Source organism: Chionomys nivalis, chromosome 11 (assembly GCF_950005125.1).
Source record: "Chionomys nivalis chromosome 11, mChiNiv1.1, whole genome shotgun sequence".
In the NCBI taxonomy this organism is placed as follows: domain Eukaryota; kingdom Metazoa; phylum Chordata; class Mammalia; order Rodentia; family Cricetidae; genus Chionomys; species Chionomys nivalis.
Window position 1 is genome coordinate 82,160,682 of NC_080096.1, and position 24,363 is coordinate 82,185,044.

The 24,363-nt window shown below is 44.4% G+C and overlaps 2 protein-coding genes across 5 annotated transcripts; one reads left to right on the forward strand and one right to left on the reverse strand.

Annotated features, from left to right (window-relative positions):
• Positions 1-552: 552 nt before the first annotated feature.
• On the reverse strand, positions 553-21,971 carry C11H9orf43 (chromosome 11 C9orf43 homolog). Of its 4 annotated transcripts, none has more exons than XM_057785091.1 (15): positions 21,877-21,971; positions 21,060-21,156; positions 15,252-15,404; positions 14,990-15,140; positions 11,385-11,439; positions 9,858-9,958; positions 9,102-9,165; positions 7,544-7,719; positions 6,756-6,903; positions 6,325-6,397; positions 6,010-6,068; positions 5,734-5,776; positions 2,562-2,644; positions 1,530-1,599; positions 553-1,343 (listed from the first exon to the last, which is right to left on the reverse strand). In XM_057785091.1, the coding sequence occupies exons 2-15, from the start codon at positions 21,118-21,120 to the stop codon at positions 1,114-1,116; spliced, it is 1,467 nt and encodes a 488-aa protein (XP_057641074.1). In that variant the 5' UTR covers positions 21,121-21,156; positions 21,877-21,971; the 3' UTR covers positions 553-1,113. The 4 variants fall into 4 exon arrangements, with proteins under 4 accessions (XP_057641074.1, XP_057641073.1, XP_057641075.1 ...); XM_057785090.1 differs by lacking the exon at positions 21,877-21,971 and adding an exon at positions 21,709-21,800; XM_057785092.1 differs by lacking the exons at positions 21,060-21,156; positions 21,877-21,971 and adding an exon at positions 21,709-21,800.
• On the forward strand, positions 21,626-24,177 carry Pole3 (DNA polymerase epsilon 3, accessory subunit). The gene is made up of 4 exons (XM_057785094.1): positions 21,626-22,020; positions 22,113-22,198; positions 22,485-22,603; positions 22,794-24,177. The coding sequence occupies exons 1-4, from the start codon at positions 21,955-21,957 to the stop codon at positions 22,961-22,963; spliced, it is 441 nt and encodes a 146-aa protein (XP_057641077.1). The 5' UTR covers positions 21,626-21,954; the 3' UTR covers positions 22,964-24,177.
• Positions 24,178-24,363: the final 186 nt, after the last annotated feature.

The following is a 24,363-nucleotide window of genomic DNA, read 5'->3' on the forward strand; positions in this document are numbered from 1 at the left end:
TTACTTTTTATGCAATTTTGAAATTTTACAGGTTAAAGATTTCAGTTTTTAATAGTAGAGGTTTTTTTATGGGCTAAACACAATGGAAAAAATTTCATCCAAAAACCAAGTTAGAAGGCTCCTGAGACTCTGGAATTCTGGGTCTTTGTCTTTATGGACATTGAAATTTCCCTGAAGACTAGATTTCTCTCTTATTTTTTTTTTTCTTTTTATTTTTTTGGTTTTTCAAGACAGGGTTTCTCTGTAGCTTTGGAACCTGTCCTGGAACTTGCTCTTGTAGACCAGGCTGGCCTCGAATTCACCTGCCTCTGCCTCCTGAGTGCTGGGATTAGAGGCGTGCGCCACCACTGCCCGGCATGACTAGATTTCTTAGAAACTAGAAATTTTGCTAAGTTCTTCAGAGTTGGAAAGAATTCTAGGAAAAGAGAAAGAAAAAATGAGGGGGTTGTACAAATTAAAAGAGATTAGAGCACACTGAGAAAATATAACTTATAAATTTTATTTGAATTCTAATACGAATATGTCAACTGTAAAAAAAATAAGACATGAAAATTTGAATGTGCTTGGATATGTGAAATCAAGCGATCAGTATTAGTTCTGTGTAATGAAATAATTTTTGGATTTTTAGTGCTTTTTTTCGTATTGAATTATTTGTAGCTAAGATGAACTCTAAGGTGGGAGCAGCCCACAGTGATTCCCACTTGATAATGGTGCAGGCCCCGTTACCAAGAGACGGCATCTCCAGGAAATGAGCAGAGTGTGTAGGGATATTATAGAGGTTCCCATAGCTGAGTCCAGCTTCCTACCACTACAAAGATTTCAGAGCAATAAAGGGGACCCAGAAAACAGACACAAGGAAGCACCTACCTCCTCTCTTCCTGGAAACAGAGAACAAGTCCTTTGATGAGGGATTGGGTTTAATCGTGGAAATAATCTGCCCTGGAAAAGTCTCCTATAGTTAGCAGTACTGAGGGTTTTTTCTCACTCATTTTGGAGTTGTAAAGCAAGTGAAAAAAGCAAGGTCTCTAAGCCCTCATCCTGTTGGAGGAATCCAGAGAACAATGTCCAAGGTCATTGTCCTCAAAATACCAAGAACTGTATGACATCCCCAGCCTAAGCATCCAGAGACGCCTCACTCTGTGCCCTAGAAAGATGGTTCTCCTCATCTTCCTCAACACTGGCCTGAAGAATCCTCAGCAGTTTGAGATCAGGGTTCCAGCCGGCTCTGTCCACACTTGCAGACAGACTCCTGGGACTGCTGTCTTGGCTGGAAGGAAGCATTCCCAGCACAGTCTCATCCACATCACTCACGTCCTCGTAATCTGACTCAAATATTACAGGACCTACAAGAAGACCCGACCATTAGTAGCATGGGGCATTTCTCCCAAATAACTGTAACAAGAGGCATTTTAGAACAGACTGGCTCTCTTTAGGACCCCTCCAAGGCATAAGGACTGTGCTCCCCCACCCCCCATCCCTGCTCCTCCTCTCCAGAAAGTCAGCCATCCTAGCCATTCTCAGGCACTTACTCTCTGGACTGGTGTAGTAGTCTGTGCAGTAGGTGTCTAAGTCATACGCCACTGAGTCATCTATGGAAACCTAACCCATGGGGTAAGCAGAAGAAATGTAAATCTAGCAAACTAAAGGAACTTTCTGAAAGACAGTTTTCTTGGGGAAATTAACATCTAAGGCAGAATAAAGAGCCCCAGGACAGAAATCAAGCCTTTATCACATTCTTTGTTTTCCAGGCCACCTAGATGAAGCCAGGGCCCACTTATCCCCATTTCCAGGAATCAACCAAGGGAAGCTTGCCTCCAGAGATGGCTGCCCAGAACTGCCACACTGCTCTCATCAAGAAAATTCACTCCTGGGAATTTATGTGAAGTGGTGGCTACTTTAGTCAATAAATGGTACAAGAAGTAACACTGTTTTATGGAGTGTCTAAAAAAATAATCAGTAATTTAAAAAACCGAGAGATGGCTCAGCAGTTCAGAACATATATTGCTCTTGCAGTGTTCAGTCCCCAGCACCCATGTCAGAAAGCAAATAACTACCCACAATTCCAATTCCAGTTCCCAGTGATCTGATGTCCTCTTGTGGCCTCTCTCTGTCTCTGTCTCTGTCTCTCTCTCTCTCTCTCAATAACATAGACATAAAATAAATGTATTTTTAAATATAGAAAGTGACTAGTCTTTCAATAAGCACTAATAAATTACGTAAAGAGAAATCATAGGTGAGAACACAGGCAACTTGGCTAATAGCACCCCCTCCAGGGGCATTGAATGATCTCAAATAAGAGAAGAATGACTGACTGTCCAGTCAACCCTGACTTATTGGAAACCACACATCATGGCTAGGCATGGTGACATGAGCTTGTGATCATAGTCCTCTGGAGACTGAAGCAGGAAGATCATCAAGTATGAAGTCATCCTGGGCTACATAGCAAGATCCCATCTCAACAAAAAAAGGAACCGAATAGATATCTCTGCCTGTACTTTGATGTTTGCTACCCAGCAGGAGAGGATCAAAACTGGGCTGCAGAGGTCTCGGGGCATACTCACATGCTTCACGCTGACTTTCTTCCCCTCCTCTTCCTGCTCCTTCTGCTTTTGCTCACTTTCCTGTCTTGATGGGATTCTTGGGCCTAGTAACACAAAATAGGTTCAATCCTCTTCTTATTGGCATTTCATGCCCACTGCTGGACTTCTGGCTGACCCCTCAAGTAGCTCCCTAGTCAGGACAAGAGGAGGCCTTGCTGGTAGATAAAGGGAGTCAGACCTTCTAATTCATTTCTGTCAAGGAGCGTCTTTTTTTTATATAACTGATGTATAAAAAATAGTGTACCTATTTATGAGTTTCCACGTGATGTTTCAAAATATGCATACGCCATGTGAAGCCTTCTGAGCTGTTTGTGGTCCTGTCTATCTAGGTTGTAACCACGTCTACTAGAGAATAAAGCATATGCCAAGAGACTCAGTGCCAGCAGTGGTGAGGCACACAGCACTCAGGAGGCAGAAGCAGGTGAGTTCCAGCCCAGCCTGATCTACATATCGAGCTCCAGGCTAGCTGGGACTACACCATGAGAACTTGTCTCAAAAAAAAAAAAAAAAAAAAAAAAAAAGTAGGAAGAGGACTGGAGAAATGGCTTAGTGGTTAAGAAAACTAGTTGCTTTTTTCCAGAGGACCCAAGTTCACATCCCAGAATACACAATGAAGTTCATAACTATCAGAAACTCTAGTCCCAGAGCATCCGATGTCTTCTTCTGACCTTCTTGGGCACCACATCCACAGGGTCCACAGGTACACATAAACATAAAATAAAATTTAAATTTAAAGAGAGACACACACGCCTCTTTGAGGCCATTTCTGGAGAGGCAGGAACCAAATAAAGTCCAATCTCTTTATAACTTCTGACTGAAGCAAGAACCATAGAACTATCCAAAGAACTGGGACAGAAGTGCAATGTTCAGTCTATGCCCATCACAAGATAAGAAAGTTCATGTTGTACAGGGACATCTCAGAAGTCATCAAAGTGATGAAGCAGTCCAGGATTTCAGAAAGAAATGTGTCGTCTGTACTGAACAAGTAAAGCAGACAGAAGCTGACGACACATACAGTTGTCCATGCGGGCACTTGCCCCAGCCAGGTGTCAGCACCAGCTAATCAAAGATGGCAAAAAAATTTTGAGAGGAAAAGTCAAGTCTTCTTACCATGTAGGGAAAGGAAAGAGTAAATACAAGGGAGGATAATTGGAAAATACAACAAGAAAGCAATATGTAACTTGCATTCAACAAAGGCAACAGACAGAGACACAGAGACCCAGAATTCCTCAAAGAGGTGCAAAGTGGATCCCTGCCATTATCAGCAGCAAAAGAAACTGGATCTCTAAGGCAGACATGGCAGTGCACTCCCATCATCCCAGCACTTAGAAGCAATGGAAGAAGGATCGAGAGTCTGAGGTCAACCTGATCTACTAGTGAGTTCCAGGCCAGCTTGGGCTACACAGTGAGAACTTGTCTCAAAAAGAGATCAAGAGGCTGCTGCTATCTCGGTTTCCATCCATCACTATCCCTTGTGTGAGAATGAGACTGCCCTCCTCTGGGGACACCCCACAGGCCCATATTAGTTTCTGAATACAGGCCCTAGGGCACTCCTTCTACGCAGGCTGTTTCCACAACCACACCCTGAACGCACCATCCTCTCTTTCTCAACCTTCTCTAGATGAACAACTTCCGAAAATTCTGCTGAAACAGAGCACTTATCATGTTCCCGTGAGCACTGGTTCTCAGCTAAGTTCACACTAGCAGCACTGGGAAGCTTTAACATACCTGGGTCCCCAATTCCAGAAATTCGAATGTGGGTTCAGGCTGGGTGTTAAGTTTTAAAAGCTTCTCAGTTGCCGGGCAGTGGTGGCGCACGCCTTTAATCCCAGCACTTGGGAGGCAGAGGCAGGCGGATCTCTGTGAGTTCGAGACCAGCCTGGTCTACAAGAGCTAGTTCCAGGACAGGCTCCAAAACCGCAGAGAAACTCTGTCTCGAAAAACCAAAAAAAAAAAGCTTCTCAGTTGGCGTCAGTGTGTAGTCAGGATGGACATACTGACCTGGGACCTAAAGGGCAAATACAGGTGCAGAGAGTCCATGTAGGTCCCCCTCTCCACACTCTCCCTTAAACCCTCCTAGCCACTCTAAGCAGTTACACTAGGCAAGATGTGTCTTCATAGGCTACTCTCAACTCCAGGAACCCTTTCCCCATCAGGATCCAATTCATACATCGTCTTCTCTGTAAAGTCCATCTCAGGGAGGACAGCCACTGCTCTGAGACCGTAACTCAGAGAGGCATACCAGTCACCCAAGCAAAACAGCTCTTGTTGGGAGCATCAGGAAGAAGCACAAAAGGTACCAGAAGAGAACTGTGGGAGTGATCATCATGGATATGAACTCTCCAGGCTAACAGACAGAGTGATACACAGAACGTAGGACACGAAGCAAAGCAAGAGGATGGCATCTTTCTCAGGGACGTCTCACCTGAGCCCTCTCAGGACCCCAGATTCCACAACGAATTCTGAGAATTTGGTTGTTTGCAAAGTAAAGCCAGAAATACACAGTCTGAGCAAGGCAGAACAATCTTACAAGATTCTAGAAGAGTCTTCCTTGGCCTTTCCTACTCTGTATTCAAGCTGAGAGATGTCAGTCAGACAGTGTTCCACATACCCTTCAGTCGTATGCGATCAGAGTTCCATAAACAGAGGTACTATGCTGGGTTTCAACATCAACACTGGTTTAAAAAGGCTGCCTGTTGAGTACTGGCTACTGTTGATACAATCTGTTGACTACCCGGTGAGCCCCAGGACTCTCCAGCTTTTGGTAGGGAAACCAGAGGGCTCTTGAGAGACAGGATCTGTCTATGCAACCCTCAAACTTCCAACCCTCCCACCTCAGCCTGTGATGTACTGGTAGAAGCTCTGAAGAAAATATAATTATGAATCAGCCATTTCTTGAACGCCCGTGTGAAACAGACATACAGCTAACCTGCTTGATCAGTTACTAGTTAGTTCAAGGATGACTCGGGGCAGACCAGTTCCCCAGACTGAGCATTTCCAGAACAATTCTGAATGCCTGACAAAGGCAAGTTTTACACTGACAAAAGCATGCCTGACTGCTGCCTTCACTACGCCCAGGACGCCAGCACTTGACTGAGCAAAGGGAGGGTTATAGATGTCAACCTGTACATACTAGGCTCGCTCTCCACATCACTCTTGACTGTCTTCTTAGCCTCCTAAAACCAACATAAGGAACTGAATTAGGACTTTTGAAAGCAAAGAAAACTTTTGCAAAGACATCTGGGTAGTAATGTCACATCCACACCCGACAGGGGAGAAAGAACTTAAATGACAGCCAGATAGTAATGTCACATCCACACCCGACAGACAGGGGAGAACCCCTCCTCTCAGTTACCCCTTCCCAGTCCTCGCTGTACCCCCACCCAAGAGACTTCCCTCACTACTATACCTGCATTTCAGTAGAAGTTTTCACCTTCCTCTGCTGCTGCTTCTGCTGCTTCTTGTAACCTGGTAACCAGAGAGGCCAGCTCAGTCCTCTCCCCGACTAAGAGCCCACACCTTCTGCTAGGCTACCTACTGTGACCTGCCCCACTATGGTACTCTGCTTCCCTGGCCAGGACCAAGCAAGAAGCTGCTCTGAAACTGGAGTCTCCTGAGTTCTCCAAGTGACCCTGTGTGACTGTGGCAAGAGAGAGACCTGAACATGGACCAAGTGACATGAGAGAACACAGTGGCAGTGCAGTGGCCGACGGGAGGATGGTACCTGAAGATCCTTCGGCTCTCTTCAGGTTGTACTGCAGCTTCCTCAGATGTTCAGGGTACCTCAACGATGGTCTCTGCCAGAAAAAAATGCACGAAAAGCTCCTGTGTGGGTCTTTCTCTGCCCCAAGCATGCATTTACCTAGTCTATAAACATGTTTTGAGAAATAGGTGTTTGGCAGCAGCTTTCTACCAAGGTCCGAGGAAGAAAAGGAGTTGAAAACAGGGTCCAGAAGACCCAGAGGCATTGCTCCCCTCGCCCCTCCCCCTATACTGGCTTTCACTCCCATATAATCCAGCCCTCCGCTCTGCAAGGCCTGGGCCCAGAGTTGCAGGGCAGAACAAAGATAGCAGACAGCCAAATCTTCCTGTCTTGAAGACAGATGGGCATGACTTCCTTGTGGGCCTTCTCCTCTGAGACGCCATGGCTCTTACTTGCAAGGTCAGGCGGTGCACAGTTAGATACATCTTAGAAGAGAGAGCGCTGTCGGGGCGGCTCCTTTCCAGAGGAAGATTCTTTTTCATCTTGGCCAACTCTATCTTTACCTCAGGACAAGTCATGGTTTTCTCATGTGCCAAAATGCTAAAGGGGACAGAGACATCTAGATAGTCAGCAACTTCCCAGTCGGCTCTTACCAGAGAGTGGAGCTTGAGAGAAAGAAAAGGGGCTTTAAAGAAAGTTCCACTTGGGCTCTAGAAAGGCTTGCGTGGGTCTCTCTCAGTATTATGTCCTCCACTCAGTTAACGGCTAACTCTATACCAGACTCCTATGCTTTATACCACTAACCCTTTACAGCACCCTAAGGACAGATATTATCATCCTCCTCATTTTGCAGATGAGGAAAACTAGGCAGAAATGAGCTAAATAAGTTACCAATAATTCACAAAGCCAGTTAAGTTTCAATATGCAATTCAAAGGCTGTCACATGCCAAAGTACACACACCATTATACCTCCCAAATGGACAAATGTCCATAATTAATCAATAGGGGGAAAAGGAGAATAGGAATTCAAATGAGAGTCCACCTAATAGGCTTAGCCCGGAGCCCAGTGGACGGTCAGGGCTTGATGAATGGCGGCAGTGATGACTGTCACCCTGCATGTCAGTAATCCAAACAAGTAGGGTCGAGCTTGCTCCCTGTTCTCAAAACACATGGTTCTGCCCTTTTCAACTTCAATACAGAGCAGGGCTCTGGCTCTCCTCACTGACTCCATGATACTCACCATTCCTTCAGGAGATCCTGGGGAAGCATGTCCACTTGGGTCAATAGAGGTATGGCTTCGGAACTTAATTGGTCAAATAAGTGCACTGGGGAGGGAGGAGGCACAGTCACCCCCGGACTTCTCAAGTGTGTTGATGTATACTGCCTTCCAGAAAAATACAGAGATGGCTTGCTTTTCTGGAAGAAACCATGCAAGTCACTCTCTGAAGCATTCTCCTCCCAACATTCCACCCTGGCAAATGAAACTCCTCATTTCCAGACTGTGTCAATTTGATTGAATTAAAAACAAAACAAAACAAAAACACTGAGGTGAGGCCGAAGAGGTGGCTCAGGGGTTAAGAGCAGTGGCAGCTCTTCCAGAGGTCTTGAGTTCAGTTCCAGCAACCACATGGTGGCTCGTGACCATCTACAATAGACCTGATGCCCTCTTCTGGCGTGCAGGTGTACATGCAGAGCCCTCATACATAAAACATAAATAAAACACTGAGAGCAGCAGGTGACAGGGTTCAGTGGGTAAAAACGCTTGCTGCACAATCTGGAAGCCATGATGGAAAGAGAGAATCGACTCTTAAGAGTTGTCCTCTGATCACTCACACACACTAACAACAACTAATAAACATGTTAAAAAGATTAGCAAAGCACCCTCTGGGTATGTCTGAAAGGACTCCAGAAATGATTAGACCACGAGGCCACTGATGTCATGACTGGATTAATCCCTTGATGGGTTCATAATATGATGGCACAAATGGGACGCAGTAAAGGGGAGGTGGAACCTCGGTGGCAGCAGTGGGCAACTGGAGACGCAGCCCTAGAAGCTTCAGCTTTCCCTAGCCTCCTACTCACCCACTCTCTTTGCACCCAGTCTGCCAATCATCCAACAGCCTCTGCCACAGGCTCCTACCAGCCTAATAGTCTACCCAGGCACCTGAGGCCAAGCAACCACTTGCTGTGAGCCCTCTGAAACTCGAGCCAGCAGAAGGTTTTCCACCCGTGAAGTTGTTCTCTTGGGAATTTTGGTGATTGCAACAACAACAACAAAATAACACACAGACCTACTTCAACTTTTCCCACCTTCTCTCCCCCATGAAGGACACCCAGTTTCTCCCTTGTTGGGCTTCTAACATGCTGTTCCAATGATACAAAGCCAGGATCAATTTGTTTTTCTGAAGAGGCCATTCACTTATCCACTGAACAAACTAACAACAATAATCGAATTGGGTACCAGACAGAAAGTGGGAGTTGGTCAAGAAAGGACATGGAGCAGGAACTACTTCCAGGGACATAAGATCATATTTACCAGAAAGGCAGGCTTGGGGTTAGAGGCCCAGGCCATAATAACTCCTGATCCACTGGAATACTATCCCATCACACTGGGAATTTACTTCTGACTGGCAGAAGTCCCCCTTGATAGCCACTGCTTCCTTCTGTCCTCTCTTCAAGTATTTCTTACCTTCCCACAGAGAATAGATAGGAGGGGTCTGAAGATGTCTGTGGCTACTCCTAAAGATCCCCTGTCAGCTCTACAGCGTCACTTCATAAGGGGCAAAGATGAAACTCACCTCTTCCAGCTTCTTCCTCTTCTTCTCAAGCCACCTGGAAAAAGCAGAAGTCTTTCCAACTGAGCTTGAAATAAAAAAAAAAAACAGAACTCATTCCCAGACATTTTAAATAGAAACACTACAGACATTTGTTAATGACAAGCATGGAGACGGCGGGAAGCTACGCTGTTTTCAGTTTCTTTCATACGACCACCATTCTATCCCAGGCCCACCTACCCCCACGATTTCTTTACAAGAAAGAAAAGGAACTTTTATGGCTCTTGTTGGTGACAGCACACATACACGTTCATGCTCTCTCTCTCTCTCTCTCTCTCTCTCTCTCTCACACACACACACACACACACACATATGATGCATATATAAAGAAGGATAATTTGGTCACAAAGCGAAAGTGGAAAAGAAATTCTTAAGATTGATATGAATGAGAAATCTATTATTTTGTTTTTGTTTTCCTTACAATGAGGTAGCTAATAAGGAGATGAAAAAGGGTTCGCAGGGCTGGAGAGATGGCTCAGTGATTAAGAGCTCTTCCAAAGGTCCTGAGTTCAATTCCCAGCAACCACATGGTGGCTCACAACCATCTGTAAGGAGGTCTGGCGCCCTCTTCTGGCCTTCAGGCATACACACAGACAGAATATTGTATACATAATAAATAAATATTTAAAAAAAAGAAAAAGAAAAAGGGGTCGCAGAAGCCTACAGGGAACTTAGAGAGTATGGGTACCAAGGCCGCTAAGTTTTAGACAGGATGCTCACCTCACGTTCTTCTCCACTTCTTCAGGAACCCAGGTTACCACCATGTTTCTGACATCTTCAGAGAAAGGAAGTTTTGCCTCATTCAAATTCAACACTGAAAGCTAGGAAAAGGTGTGCAGTGGTCTGGGACTGAGCACCAGCAGGAGGCTGGGGCCACACACCAAATGCTATATTGTTATATTCACCAAAACATTTCATGATTCAGAAAATTATTTAAAAAAAAAAAACCCTCCTACATCAGATATCAATACAAGTACTTCTCAAGGGGTAGAAGTTTTAAACAATAACATTCTCTGCTTCTGCATGACATTAGCGTAGAATTTAGAAAAACCCATTTCATATGAAGCTATCTTGAGGCAACCCTACAGGGACTCTACTTATTCTGCCACTCCACTGCAAAGACTGGGGTTCCCTGTAGGTAAGGCAGCCCACATTTCCACCAGGGACATACTGAGTCTGGGTAATCAAGGTTTCTTCCTTTAGTTTAACCCTGTCTATAATTACAGAAATCCATATAAGTTAGCATGTTAATTTCTCCCACCCCTGAGATCGATCACACAGCACTAGGGTTCAAGGAAATCCTATGAATCATCTAGTCCATATTCTGTTTAAGTCTTGCCTTCTGATCAGAACTGACTGATCTGGGGAGGTGGAGGCAAGGCTATCTCTGTGAGTTCCAGGCCAGCCTAATATACATAACAAGTTCCAAGCCACCTGGGGCTACATAATGAGACTCTGTCTCAAAAAAGAAAAAGGAAAAAAAAAAACCAAGAAAAAGAGGAGCAAGGAGAGAGAGAAAGAGAGAGAACAAGACAGGAAATATCAGAATATTCACCCTATGGGAAGGTAAAAATTTTCTGATGCTCTTTTTGACTGCAAAATCTAGCATTATTTTTAGTTGGCATATAAAATGATGGGTTTCGTTATGACATTTTCATACATGTATATAAAATTCGTGTCTAACCATGGATCACAGTTTTTAAAGTTGCAGGCATCAGACTAGATGACCTTAAGGCCCATTTTAAGCATGACATTTTGGCAACCTAAGTTCTCTGGATATGAAATAAGAATGTTTACTTAAAAGCTGAAAATGTTCTATATAAGGACAGAGAGAAATCCTTACCTATTCCAAATATTCACAGATCACTCCCATGCGTCTGAGGTTTCTAAAGACAATGTAGTGTGTGGAGCTGTTAGCAGAGAGCCTACCTAGCATACGCTAAAGACAGCTCTTATCCTCCTCATTCCATGATGCTGGGGCTGGAGAGATGACTCAGAGATAAGACCCAGGTCCAATTCCTAGCACCCAGATGGTGGCTCACAACCTTCTGTAACTCCAGCTCCAGGGGATCCAAATGCCTTCTTCTGGCTTTGGAAGGCACTGGGCATATATGTGGTGCACAGACATATGGGGACATACACATACAACCATACACAGAGAATAAACATTTTTAAGAAAGAACAATTTCAAGGGCAAAATATTCCCACTAATAAAGAGAAAATATTGAGGAACCAACTGTGACTTACTTTAGGAGGTCTAGAGCAACTGGCTACACCTTTGTCATAGAAAGCCTTCTGAGACCTGGAAGACACGAGTCCCAAGCATGAAACAGAGTAAAAAATAAAATAAAATAATATAAAATAAAATAAAATAAAGCCGGGGCTGGAAAGATGGCTCAGCAGTTAAGAGCACTGGTTGATCTTTCAGAGGTCATAAATTCAATTCCCAGCAACCACATGGTGGCTCACAACCATCTCTAGTGGGATCTGATGCCACCTTCTGGCTTTAAGGTGTACATACAGATATAACTCATGCATAAAATAAATCTTAAAAGAAAGAAAAAGTCAATGGAATAGCAAAGTTTATGCTCTGAATAAAACTCATCCACTTACTATGAAGCCCCAAGATTTACTATTAATCAAATAAACACAGGTACTCCTATACAGATATTGTAGACTGCACTTTACAACTAGATAGCTCACCAAACTCAATCCATAGCCTCTGTCTGTCCTTCCACCTATAGAGAAACAGGTATAGCACCTTAAACAACAGTGTAGGAAGAGCCAGCGAGACGGCTCAAGGATAGAAGCACTTGCTGTGCAAGCCTGGCGACCTAGCCTTGGTCCCTGACCCCCAAAAGTTGTCCTCTGACCTCCACACATGCAGTGTCATACACACATGCTTGTATATACACACACACAAACACGCACACAAAAGAGAGACAACCTGTAATGTTTCATATCATTTGTTCCTTATTTTTTAAGACACCTTAAGTTTATGAATGAAAGAGTAATATGGAAGTATGCAAACAAAGATTCCACTCATCCTGATTTATGAGGTCTCATGTGATAGAGACCTCATAAATTCCCAGTGGCATTTTCTACAGCTCAGCCTTAACTCTGAGCCCACATCATTGCTACTCTATGTTCCAAACTCTGGAAGAATGTCCTCCCCCTTGTAGGCCCCTGTATGTGTTAGTCCTGTAGTTTAGATTTTCTCCCTGCCAGCTTCCCACATACAAGCCTCCCCCCTTCAATACGCTGCTCTAACTTGAGGGCTGGGGATCGATGCTCTCTGTGCAGATAACAGTGCCCTAGGAGAGAAATTCTTTCCTGGGCTTCAATAGCAGTAGACAGCAGTCCTGTCCACTGGATACCCTGACCTCTGGTGTCTTTGCCTCCCCTCTGGAAACACATCTGTCAGCTGCACATGTGACTAAGCAAATGATGTTGTGACTCCTGCTTAAGGGGGCTTAAAATCCAGGGGTGCAAGAAGATGGAGGGCTGGAGCACATCCACAAACATGGCGGGAACAGTCACTACGGAAGGATTCGGAAGCCTTGATAACGGGGCAGGCCATATTCGTTTATTCGTCAGAAACCTGAGCTTCCACTCAGTGCCATGTACTGTTGGAGACACAGGAAGGAATAGAACTCTGGCGAGGAATCCATCCTGGGCCCCCTGGAAGGGCAGCCAGTGCTCTTCACCATTAAGTCATCTCTCCAGCCCCCAACACTGACATTTTAATGAAGGGAGACTGTGGACTGATATCCCCAAAGTCATATCTATATTGAAAAAGTCTATAAATGCTCTGAAGGAATGACTGGGATTGTGGAGAGTTGGGATGTTACAGATCCAGAACCAAATTTTCTTGGCTTCCCTTTCATATTCATATTCCTTTCATAACCATTTGCTGCCAGCTCTGTGTCTGACCTAACATGCTGTAGCCATCAGGGGAAACCTTTTGAGATTTGGTAACAGATAATTACCACCCCAGAGCTAAGGAAGAATGTCATCCTGCAGCCCCTGAGACCATAACAGAGATCTCTCCTGTTTTGTTGTAACCTCTGTGTTTCAGGCCATGGTCACTCATATTTGACTCAAGAATGAACAATCTTATGTTCCTTTTTGTTGTTGTTATTTGAGACAGGGTTTCTCTGTGTAGCCCTAGCTGTCCTGGAATTCACTCTGTAGACCAGGCTGGCTTCAAACTCACAGAGATCTGCTTCTTGCCTCCTGAGTGCTGGGATTAAGTGTTCCACCATAACCAGCTCGCATTCCCTTTAAAGTGAGAGCTGTGTTTTGTGGCACAAGGCAAGCAAATCAATAAAAGGCTTCTCAGAGCAGGATGCGAGGCAAAAGAGGCCAAATCAAATGGTGGTCATTTGTGTTCATGGGAAATTTTAAAGAGGTGCTCACCTCTTTGAAAAAGCAATTCTTACATTCGAACTAGATGACAAGGAAGAGTTAGCTGTAGGAGGATGTAGGGCAATTTTCTCAAACGGGTAACTCTACCCCCAAGGGACATCTGACAATGTATGGATTATTTTAGGTTGTCAAAGCTGCAGGAGAGGTAGTACTGCCTGCAGAGAGCAGAGACAGGAATGAAGCTCAATGACAAAGAGCACAGACCCTAGTAATAGCTATCTTCCCAAAGTGTGAGTAACGGTGGGCTGCAAAACCGCAGTCTAGGAAGCATCTGTAGGTGGATGAGCTGTGGGGTGGGAAGTGTGGAGTATGTGACAGACAGAAAGGACAATATGGCTGGAACCTACTAAACAAGGAAGAGAGACACATAAGAAGAGGTCCATCAGGAATACAGGACCTCCTGTGGCAGTATAAGCCACTCCAGGAATGTCATGAAGCAGATCAGAGGGAACGGACTCTTTAAGGTTGGGAAGACTGCATGGTCAAAGTGTTAGAGACAGAAGTCACCAGTTTGACTCCGAGGAAAAGCTGACATCAGAGAGTGAGGACCATGAGTAGAGAGGAGTCCCACAATACAGAGGCTACAACTCTAGAATGACCAGATTTAAAGGAAGGAGTTGAGTGAGGGGATGGGCAAAGCATTAATCTGAGGTCACAATGTGAAAGTGTTAAAGAGGAGGAGAGCAGACGCCCACACTCAAGGTCATGCAGGAACAGTCTAGGACAGAGGCTGAGGCAGACGCAGGAACACAGAAGGAACAGGTGAAACAGGAGCTGGCTGCTGGGGGCTCTCTACAGCACTGGACATGTGACATGCCAGGAGCAGCTAAGTTGTGCCCCAACACCTAGAATTCATTTGCTGAGTTCCTAGGCCCAGTACTTCAGAGTGTGACTATATTTACAGACAGAACTCTTTAAAGAGATAACTGAAATAAGATGAGGTCTTGTGGAAGGGTCCTTATCCAATAGGACTAATATGTTTATAAAATGAAAATAGGGTTAAGACAAACCAAGAAGACTGAAGGACAAGATGTCATCTCCTAAGGGAGGGACCTAGAAAAAAAATAATTAACTCCTTGATCTCAGACTTCTTGCCTCCAGAATTCTGTGACAAAGAATTTCCTTAGTCCTACCATTCAGGCAATGGTATTTGGCATGGGCACCAATACAGCCCGGAACTACCCTGCTCCTGGAACACACATGGGACTGTTTCCTTTGGGCTCTCCTCCCCTGTTTTCTACTTACTTAAGTTTGGGTGTGTTCCACTGTGCTATTTTGTTTTTCGTAACACTAGGGATCAAACTCAAAGCCTTGAATGTGCTGAGCAATGGAATTTTATTACTGAGCTACATCTCCAGTCCTTAGTATTTCCTTTTAAACCCATCATTCCCAGAGTCCTCTGTGTGGATAAGAGAAACACTCACCTGCTGTAACGCCTGGAAGCTGGTTTCAACAATAAAGACCGCTCCCGCTCCTTAGGGAAGGTAAATTTTGGTGACTGTCGCTGAGCCATCCTCTTCTTGGTCCACAGGCAGCTATCCGTGATATTGACAACGGTGAGTGTCGGGAGTTTATCTAAGAAAGCAGACCAGAACCAAGCATGTAACCTACTGTCTGGAGAAAGGGAGGCAAACAGAAACAGCGTAAGGACTTTGTGAAGAAAACGACAAAGGCTAGCCAACGCACCATCAATCTCCCGGGAAGATTTGCTGGGTGAGTCCAGGATCCTAGGATGGCCCCTCTCAATCCGTCGGAGAGATGCCCAGCATTGTGGATGCTGACAAACTGCTGAGCTGCAGTTGGTTTCGTCCCACACATCCTGATTTGGCAAGTTCATAGCTATAAACAATTTAAGACAAAATCCAGTCTTAGCCCTCTGGAGAATTAGCAGCCACCCACTTAGGTGTTATTATTTTTATACATTGGACAGCCATGCAATCCAGATCTTTTTGAAATGAAATCATAAACTATCTATTGACTCCATATAAGTAAATGCTGGTCACACAAAAACAATAGAGAATTGAAATACAAGCAAGTATAAAGATAGGTCAAAAGGCAAGTCTGGGAGATTATCTTCAAGAGCCCTTCTAATTGGCTATTCACAGCTGCATGACATGAGACTTTCCCACTCTGTCTTCTCATCTGTAAAATGACAAGTCTGTTTCAGGAACTATTAGTTTATAGACATTCAAAACCTTGCTTAAGGCTGGACGTGGTGGTGCACACCTTAAATCCCAGCGCTCAGGAGGCAAATGGTGGTGGATTTCTGTGAGTTCAGGGCCAACGTGGTCTACATGGTGAGACCGTCGTCTCAAAGAACAAAAAAGCAAACAAAAAAGAATTGTTCAAATAATTCAAAAAATAAATATCAGAGCTAAATGCTTATACATGTAATCCCAGCAGCTCAGGAGGCTGAGATAGGAGGATTAATAGGAATTTGAAGGCAGCCTGGGCTACATAATGCATTATGAGTCATCCTCGGCTATGGTGTAGGATCTTTGTCTTAAAAAACAAAAGCAGGGGCAGGGAAATGGCCTGTTGTTGCTTCAGAGACCACTAACTTCTCATCTACTTCATAATTCTCAGGTCGTTTCCTCATAAAAGAGAGTCGAGGGTCCTGGAGACCTGGCTCAATAGTTCAGAGAACTAACTGCTCCTCCAGAGAACCTGAGTTTAATTCCCAGCATCCATGTGATGGCTCACAACCTTCTGTAAAGACAGTTCCAAAGGGTTCCCTACCCCTCTTCTGACCTCCACAAGTACTGTATGCATATGGCATATACATTCAGGCCAATACCACTACACATAAAATAAACTTTAACAATGTCATTGTAGGAACACACACACACATACACCAACAATTAAAGAAAAGGAGAGGGGATGAGCAGGGCACAAATGATCTGAAAAAAGAAATGGTGAAAATAAGGAGTTCTGACTAGCAGGTGGGGGATAAGTATAGAAGTGGGGAGTATGATAAAATACAGTAGAATGTCTGAAAAATCATAAGGAATCATCCTTTTCTGGTTTTTTTTTTTTTGAAAAAAAACCCATGATTTTAAATATTCCTATCTTCTTATATATTTATAAATGTCAGAGTTCTCGGTCAGACTTGAAAACATTTTTAAACAAGTCCTTGGCAATCTCTAAATTGTTCTTGGTGACTTTGGTAAACCCTTTGATCAAAACTGAGAACAGAGGGGCATATAAAAAAGTCACCTTTCCTTTTCTGGTTTTTGAGACAAGGTTTCTCTGTGTATTTCTGGCTGTCCGATCTCACTCTGTAGACCAGGCTGGCCTCGAACTGACAGAGATACACCTGCCTCTGCCTCCCCAGTGCTGAGATTAAAGACTGCACCACTATGTCTATCTACCTAAAAATACCTATAATACACGTAAGTCAGTATATAAATAGACATATAGCGTTTAAGTGAAATTTTCCCATCTGGGCTGAGAGTGTTCCCCCCCAAGAGCCATAGGCCATCAACAACAACAACAACAAAACCCACAACACTGGGTATGAGAAACCCTCTTTTTAGTTGTTGGTCAGGGTTGTCCAAGAGACTCCCAAAACATTACAGTCTATTGCTACTGTCCTTGGTTGCCCCACAAAGGTGGAAGGAAAGACCCTATTACTGAAGACATAATACACTTCAGACACGGCTCAAATTAACTTGAAAGCCTCCTCCCCAAAGACTAGCTTTCATGTTACCAGAGGTGCCAAGAAAGAATTTCTTCCAAAGAAGAGAAGCAATCAATGATGCCTATGAGTCACATCAATGAACAATGTGGCATCATAACTGTAGCGGTAAAATAGAGGCATGCACACCTTGGTGGTAACCAACAGCTTTTTCATAGGACTTAAGAAGCACTTAACAAGTGGGAGATCATGCCTGGTACTGGAAACCTTGTCAGCTACCTAGAGCTAGGGAAGAACCTACAACCACCAATTTACTAAACTAACTACGCCCTATGTATTTGTCCTTATACCCACAGATAAGCCTAGTCCTCACCCCCTCAATAAGGAAACTTCTCTTTGCAACAGAGACCATCCAATCGAAATGCAGAGTTAGAGAGCCCAGTCCCAGTGGCACAGCTCCAACACAATTCTTATACCTACGCCCCAGGGACCACTGTGGTAGATGGAAACAGAGAAGCAAGGGTTTTACTGTGAGATTGGGTCTCCTAGAAATGTCAGAAGCTGGGCAGGATGGTGGTGAAACATAGCCTTAATCCCAACTCTCAGGAGGCAGAGGCAGGTGGATCTCTGTGAATTCAAAGCCAACCTGATCTACAAAGTGAGTTCTAGGACAGCCAAAGATGTCACACAGAAACCCTGTCTCCAAAACAAACGTCAGAAGTGTTTTGGGATATTATTTTAACTGGGCAAAGATGTGTCACATTTGCTTATGCAGTGGAATATTATTTTGACTATGTAAAGGTGTGTTACACCTGTTTGTGCTACATTTGTTTAACATGTAAGGATGTGTTACTCCTGTTTGTGCTGCATTTGTTTAACCACGTAAAGATGTGTTGCTGTTTCACCTGGCCTGCCTAAGGAACCTGATTGGTCTAATAAAAAGCCGAATGGCCAATAGCTAGGCAAGAGAGAGAGAGATCAGCAGGACTGACAGGCAGAGAAAATAAATAGGAGGAGAAATCTAAAGAAGAGAAAAGGAGGAGAATCTACACGAGGGGAAATGTGAGGGACATAAGATATACAGAAGGAAGAAAGGTAGATAAAGAGAAACAGATCAAGTTAAAAGAGCCAACTGGAAATGAGTCTAGGCTAGGCTGAGCATTCATAACTAATAATTAAGTCTCCATGTCATGATTTGGGAGCTAGTTGGTGGCCCACAAAAGTCTGGTACACAGAAGCTACACCCATGAAGTCCTATCAACATGATTGTCTTAACATGAGCTTAACAAAAACAACACCAATAGACATACTAGCAGAAAAGAAGGGAAGCTCATGAGGCCACTAAGGAATGCTGAGATCTGGAGAAATAGTCTACCCAGGAAAGGCCACAACAATTCGATAATACCAAATGGTCAGACCAGAAAACATACAAACAACATTATTCAGACTGAGCAGACTATATCTGTATATAAGAGTGTGTGTGTGTGTATGTGTGTGTGTATGTGTGTCTCACACATACATATGTAACAACAAAGAAAAAGAGGTCATGAATTTGAAAAAGAGAAGGGGGCTTACATGAAAGAGCATGGAGGAAGGAAAAGGAAGGGGAAAATGTTGTAATTCTATTATGATCTCAAAAAATAAAATAAATTTTTACATTGCAGGAGCATACATATACATGTGTATATAGATAAAACAAAGAAAAAAGGTCATGAATTTAAAAGAGAACAGGGCTACATGGGGGGTTTGGAGAGAGGAGAGGGAAGAGGAAATGATATAATTATATTATGATCTCAAAAAATTTTTAATTATTTTTGTAAAAATTGTAGAAGCATTGCTGGGTATGGTGGCCCACACCTTTAGTCCCAGTGCTGGGGAAGCAGAGGTAGGTGGATCTCTGTGAGTTCAAGGCCAGCATGATCTATAGAGTGAGATCCAGGACAGCCAGAGATACACAGAGAAATCCTATCTCAAAAAAAAAAAAAACAAAACAAAAATTGTAAAAGCATCGAATAAGATATAAATTCCTAAATAGGACCATATAGCAAGTACTCAATAAATATCATCAGGCTGGGGAGATGCTCCATAGCCAGAGCACTGAGAGGGCAAAACACGCGGGCCCGAGCTCAACGCCCAGATCCACATGAGGTAAGGCACAGTGCGCATCTGTAACCCCACTGCTCCTACTATAAAATGGAAAGCAGAGGTCTGAGACTCCTGTGAAGCTTATGGGCTAACTAGCCTGGCATATGATGGTGTCTTAAGGTAGAAGGCAAGACCAAGACTCGGGGTAGTCCTCTGGCCTCCATACCAGCATGGCACAGGAACATCCCTACTAGTACACATTTAAGGACATTACATTAAACGCACACACAAATAAAATTATACTAAAAATAAGTATTATCCCCTTTTTAAAAATGTCGTGTAGTTCCTACAATTGCCTTATTACTTTTAACATGTAATCGCGTTTTATTCATCTATTTTTGGGTCAGGTGCTACAGCACACATGTGAGTGAGCAGGAGCCCATTCTTCCATGAGTCCAGAGACTGCTCAGGTCCTCAGCCTTGGCACAAAGTTTCTCTAACCTCTGAGCCATCTCACTGGTCCCCTTATTCACTGTTTAAGGACACTGTCCATTTCTTCTAGTCAACACATTTATTGACTACCAAATATGTGAGAGAACCTGTTTGGGGCATGGAGAACAGCAATAAACAAACTCTGTTCTAAACAGCTTGCAATTTAAATCAGAAGTAGGAAACTATTGGACTGAGCCAGTATCTTTACACTGAAATGGTTCATTATGTGCAGATTTCTGGCTTCTCTTCCAGATCAGCTAAATAGTGGCTGGAACTAAGGCTGATGAAGTCTTTAAAGCAGGCCTCTTCTAAGAGCAGAGCTCTTTTTGCCATAACAATCCCTCAGTGCCGTCAGGGTTCCCTGCCCTGTGGGAAGTCCAAGGACCTCCCACCTCCTTCCAGGTCTAGTAGGGTGAGCATCAAAGCTGCCTAGGCTCCCACAAAGCTCTCCGGCTGATGAGGGAGGGGGACTTGATTGGGGGAGGGGGAGGGAAATGGGAGGCGGTGGCGGGGAGGAGGCAGAAATCTTAAATAAATAAATAAATAAATAAATAAATAAATAAAAAGATGCAAAAGAAAAAAGAAAAAGAAATCACAGTGACTGGGAGTAATGACAACATTCCTGTACCCAGGGAGGCTGCTCAGTGTTCAAGCAGATCTACTTATCATCCATAAAAACCACTAATGGAGGCTTCCTTCTCTTGCTCTGATGAATGTTGAAAATGGACCAGCTGAAATCATTTCCCTGATTAAAAAAAAAAAAATCCCTCAGTGCCATTCATCATCCTCTTTACCTTGTTGTGGGTTTCTTTTTCTCCCAATAGGAAAATATTTCTTTTTTTAACTTTTTTGTTTTTGCAATTATTTTTCAAGACAGGGTTTCCCTGTGTAACAATCCTGGCTGTCCTGGAACTAGCACTTGTAGACCGGGCTGGCCTCAAATTCACAGGGATTCACCTGCCTCTGCCTCCCGAGTGCTGAAAAATATTTCTTTGTACCTATGTCTTCATGAAAAGTGGGAAAACAAGTCTTGGATCATGTTTTAAGAAAAGAAAGAAAGCAACAAAGAAAGCGGGAGAGAGAGACACCTACATTAGTTCTCAGTAATAATTTTTCCTGTACTTAATACAAAAATTTTATAACTTAAAACGTCATTGTAAATGTAAAACCTCGTAAAGATTTTGATGGGGAATATGTACGCTGAATCACTTAATGATTAAGAAATACAACTTTAACACGGGCTTTTGAATGAGAATGAGAATATGATGCATTATTCTTACACTCAGATGCTTCTCGCCCTTTCAGTACCGGGCCAGTCCAAACTGAACCCCGGAGTCTCATCAGGTGTCTCCCGATATCGCCAGCCTTATAGCTGTTCTAATAAAATAGTTGGCATTAAAAAAAAATAACAACAAAGTTTTAGATAACATTTATCCTTAATACGAGTATCACAAAGATGAAATAAGATTAAAGACGGACATGGGTGCAGTAAAATTGAAAGAAAATCTACACTGAGTTCCGAGCCAAAAAAAGAAAATAAAATAGTGTCAGTGGTCAGCGATTCCGAGGCATAAAAGGAGATTCCAAAGCGCTCTGTTCTAGGGACAATGCTGAGATAGCGAAAACGCTGCGAGGCTTTGGCTCCGCCCACGCCTCCCAGGGCCCCCCACCTCTCCCAGAGAGGCCCCGCCCCTCTCCCAGGGGCCCCGCCTACCTCTCCCAGATAGGCCCCGCCCATTCACAGGCTCAGCCTAGCCTTCCCCCTTCCACACTAGGCACCATGCCGCCCCGTTGCCTAGCAGCGGCGCAAGGCACAATGGGAGAAGAGACGGAAAACTCAGAAAGCCAAACTTAGTTTGGTACGAAAGTTTCAGTAATAGTGACAGGACGTGGCAAAGAAACGAGCCTAGAGAGGAACGTGAAGGATACGGTCGAAGCTAGCGAGAACCTCCGTGAGCCGAAACCACTGCGGTATGGAAAGCTTGGCTAAACCGCCGACTTTAGGCGGGGCTGAAGAAGGGAGCCTGTGGCGCGCAAAGCACTGTGGGACACTGGCAACGTGGGGTGGGACGGAAGCCTCCGAGGGTCAGATCTTACCGACGCGGGAAGTCCAGACACCAGAACTGTCTGAAGAGAAGGCCTGAGGCGGAGGAGGCTCGGGCTCCAGCGGAGGCCATGGCGGAGAGGCCCGAGGACCTAAATCTGCCCAACGCCGTCATTACTAGGATCATTAAGGAAGCGGTGAGCTGCTCGGGCTGGCGAATGGGTCGAGGGCGGACGAGCGAGCAGGAGGTTAACAAGATCCGCGTGTGTGTTTATCTCCACTCTCGCAGCTCCCGGACGGCGTCAACATCTCCAAGGAGGCCCGGAGCGCCATCTCCCGCGCCGCCAGCGTCTTCGTTCTGTATGCCACATCCTGGTGAGTCGAGCAGAGGCAGAAGGAAGGCTCTGCGGGATCTCGTCCCCGACTTTGTGGCCCCAGTAATTGTTCCCTGCTTCAGGAGAGAGAGCACTCCTCCAGTTACCACAAATTCTGAACCAGGTTAAACAAGGTTCCCGTAGCCCTTTGTACGGGGAAGGAATGAACGGAGTCGTGTTCACAAAACCCATGAATGATAAATACGGATTTTCCCGTCCCACCTCTTGGTGTCTCTTGTGCCCACCCACTCTGACAGCTTCTGAAGGGGCTTTGCTTTTTTCTTCAGTGCGAACAACTTCGCAATGAAAGGGAAGCGCAAGACTCTCAATGCCAGTGATGTGCTGTCAGCCATGGAAGAGATGGAGTTCCAGCGGTTCGTTACGCCGTTGAAAGAAGCTCTAGAAGGTATCCACCCGCTCTTCACTTTCTTAAGCCATATGAAAGATGATCATCCTTTGTTCCCTGATGACTTTGATTGCAGTAATCTGGCACTGGTTACGATTCCTCTGTTTAGTTGGTACCGTCTGAGATATGTGATATGGGCCTGGTTATCTTTCTATGCCTTGGTTTGCAATAATCTCCTGCTTCCTTACAGCATACAGGCGGGAGCAAAAAGGCAAGAAGGAGGCTTCCGAGCAAAAGAAGAAGGACAAAGACAAAAGAACGGATTCCGAAGAGCAGGACAAGAGCAGGGAGGAAGACGATGAAGATGAAGAAAGATTGGATGAGGAAGAACAAAATGAAGAGGAGGAAGTAGACGACTGAGTGGAGAGTGGGCAGACTGTGGCGCCGTGGAAGTGACCTCCTGCCATGTTTTCATGTGAAGCCTTTCCCTGCAAGGCAGAGCCATCTTCGGCACAGGTGCCTGAGATCAAAATAAAAACTGACCAGAAAGATCAAAATCAGCTCTTCCGACACTCAGAGAACCTGAATAACAGAAACCTGTTTTGCTGAATCAGTCTGGAGGTTGTGACTTTTTAGTATAAGGGATTCTGAATGACTAAATAGTTTGATATCGTTTACTTAAGTATGTGACTAGCTACTTTTTGATCCTATTTTCCTGCCCCTCCAAAAAAGTAATAACTTACATGTTGCCTGCTGTGTTCCAGTTCACAGAGGCCCTAAAGGCTCAGGGGAGAAACGGGGCTTTGAGTAGTCAGTCACCCTGTTTGATTGTACAGTGTTGGCAGTAGGTCAGAATGGTTGCTCTTTAAGAAATGACTAAAAAGCTGTAGGAGATTAAGGTAATCTGTCACTGGATTGTAGCATTACTTGTTAGTTTCGTTGTCTAGGGTTAATTAGCTTGTAGCCTTCTTTATTGGCTATAGATGTTCAGTCTGCTGTGGTGGCTGCACATACATTCTTAAATTCTTAATGTCGATTGTAATCTGTCAAAAAAAATGGTGCCAATTCTTAAAAACAGATGGCTCAGTCTTTGGCAGTAACTCAGTGCCTGCACTGTAAGATTTAGTGCTACCCCTGGAAGGCATAAAATCCCAGGTTCTCTCTTCATTAGCCCATCCCCCTGACCTGCAGCTGCTGCTCTTCATTCCCTGAACTCTGACAAGTTCCAGAATTTATTTCCTCCAGCTCTTTCCCGCTTACATCTCTCTCCTGCCTCTGCTTCCCAGCCCCACTTTCTCCTCCTTTTACTTATTTCATCTTCCAGTCTAGGAACTTTAATAACCTATATAATGTCCCAAAGTGCAAGCTCCTCAGATTCCTTAGTCTCGGGAATCTAGCGCCAGAGCCACCACCGCTGTGGCTCTGGGAGTGTGTGCTGGCCTTTCCTTCTCCCCATTCAGTGCTCCACGCACTCTTTTGTCTGAGCTGAGCACTCGAGGTTGACAAGTAATGTAATATAGCTGGATACTGTGAGCCGGGTGAGTGGCTGCAGTGACGACTGTTGAAAGTGACTGGGGACTGCTGAGACGATTTTAATGCTTTATACAAATAAAGAACATTTTTGTTTAAAATGATGACTCATACAGTGTGCTTTTGGAAAGGACCCATCTAGATCGATCGATCAATCACCAGCAGATGAGTGAGCATAACCACAGCCAACATTTTCTGAGAGTCTTTTGGTTTACTCTGTATACATCACTAGCTCCCACGTCTTAAGCTCTTTATGTGTCTAGCATTTTTCAAAGTGCTTCCAGGTATGT

What these genes read in the sequence shown, in the direction of transcription:
- C11H9orf43 (XM_057785091.1), bottom strand. Translation starts at nt 21,120, where the DNA reads ATGAGACTCCGGGGTTCAGTTTGGACTGGCCCGGTACTGAAAGGGCGA. An exon ending in AGGGCGAGAAGCATCTGAGT is followed by an intron (nt 15,405 to 21,059) that starts GTAAGAATAATG and finishes AATTGTTTATAG; the next exon opens with CTATGAACTTGCCAAATCAG. An exon ending in GTTGCTCTAGACCTCCTAAA is followed by an intron (nt 9,959 to 11,384) that starts GTAAGTCACAGT and finishes ACCTTTTCCTAG; the next exon opens with CTTTCAGTGTTGAATTTGAA.
- Pole3 (XM_057785094.1), top strand. Translation starts at nt 21,955, where the DNA reads ATGGCGGAGAGGCCCGAGGACCTAAATCTGCCCAACGCCGTCATTACT. An exon ending in GTTCTGTATGCCACATCCTG is followed by an intron (nt 22,199 to 22,484) that starts GTGAGTCGAGCA and finishes TTTTTTCTTCAG; the next exon opens with TGCGAACAACTTCGCAATGA. An exon ending in GTTGAAAGAAGCTCTAGAAG is followed by an intron (nt 22,604 to 22,793) that starts GTATCCACCCGC and finishes GCTTCCTTACAG; the next exon opens with CATACAGGCGGGAGCAAAAA.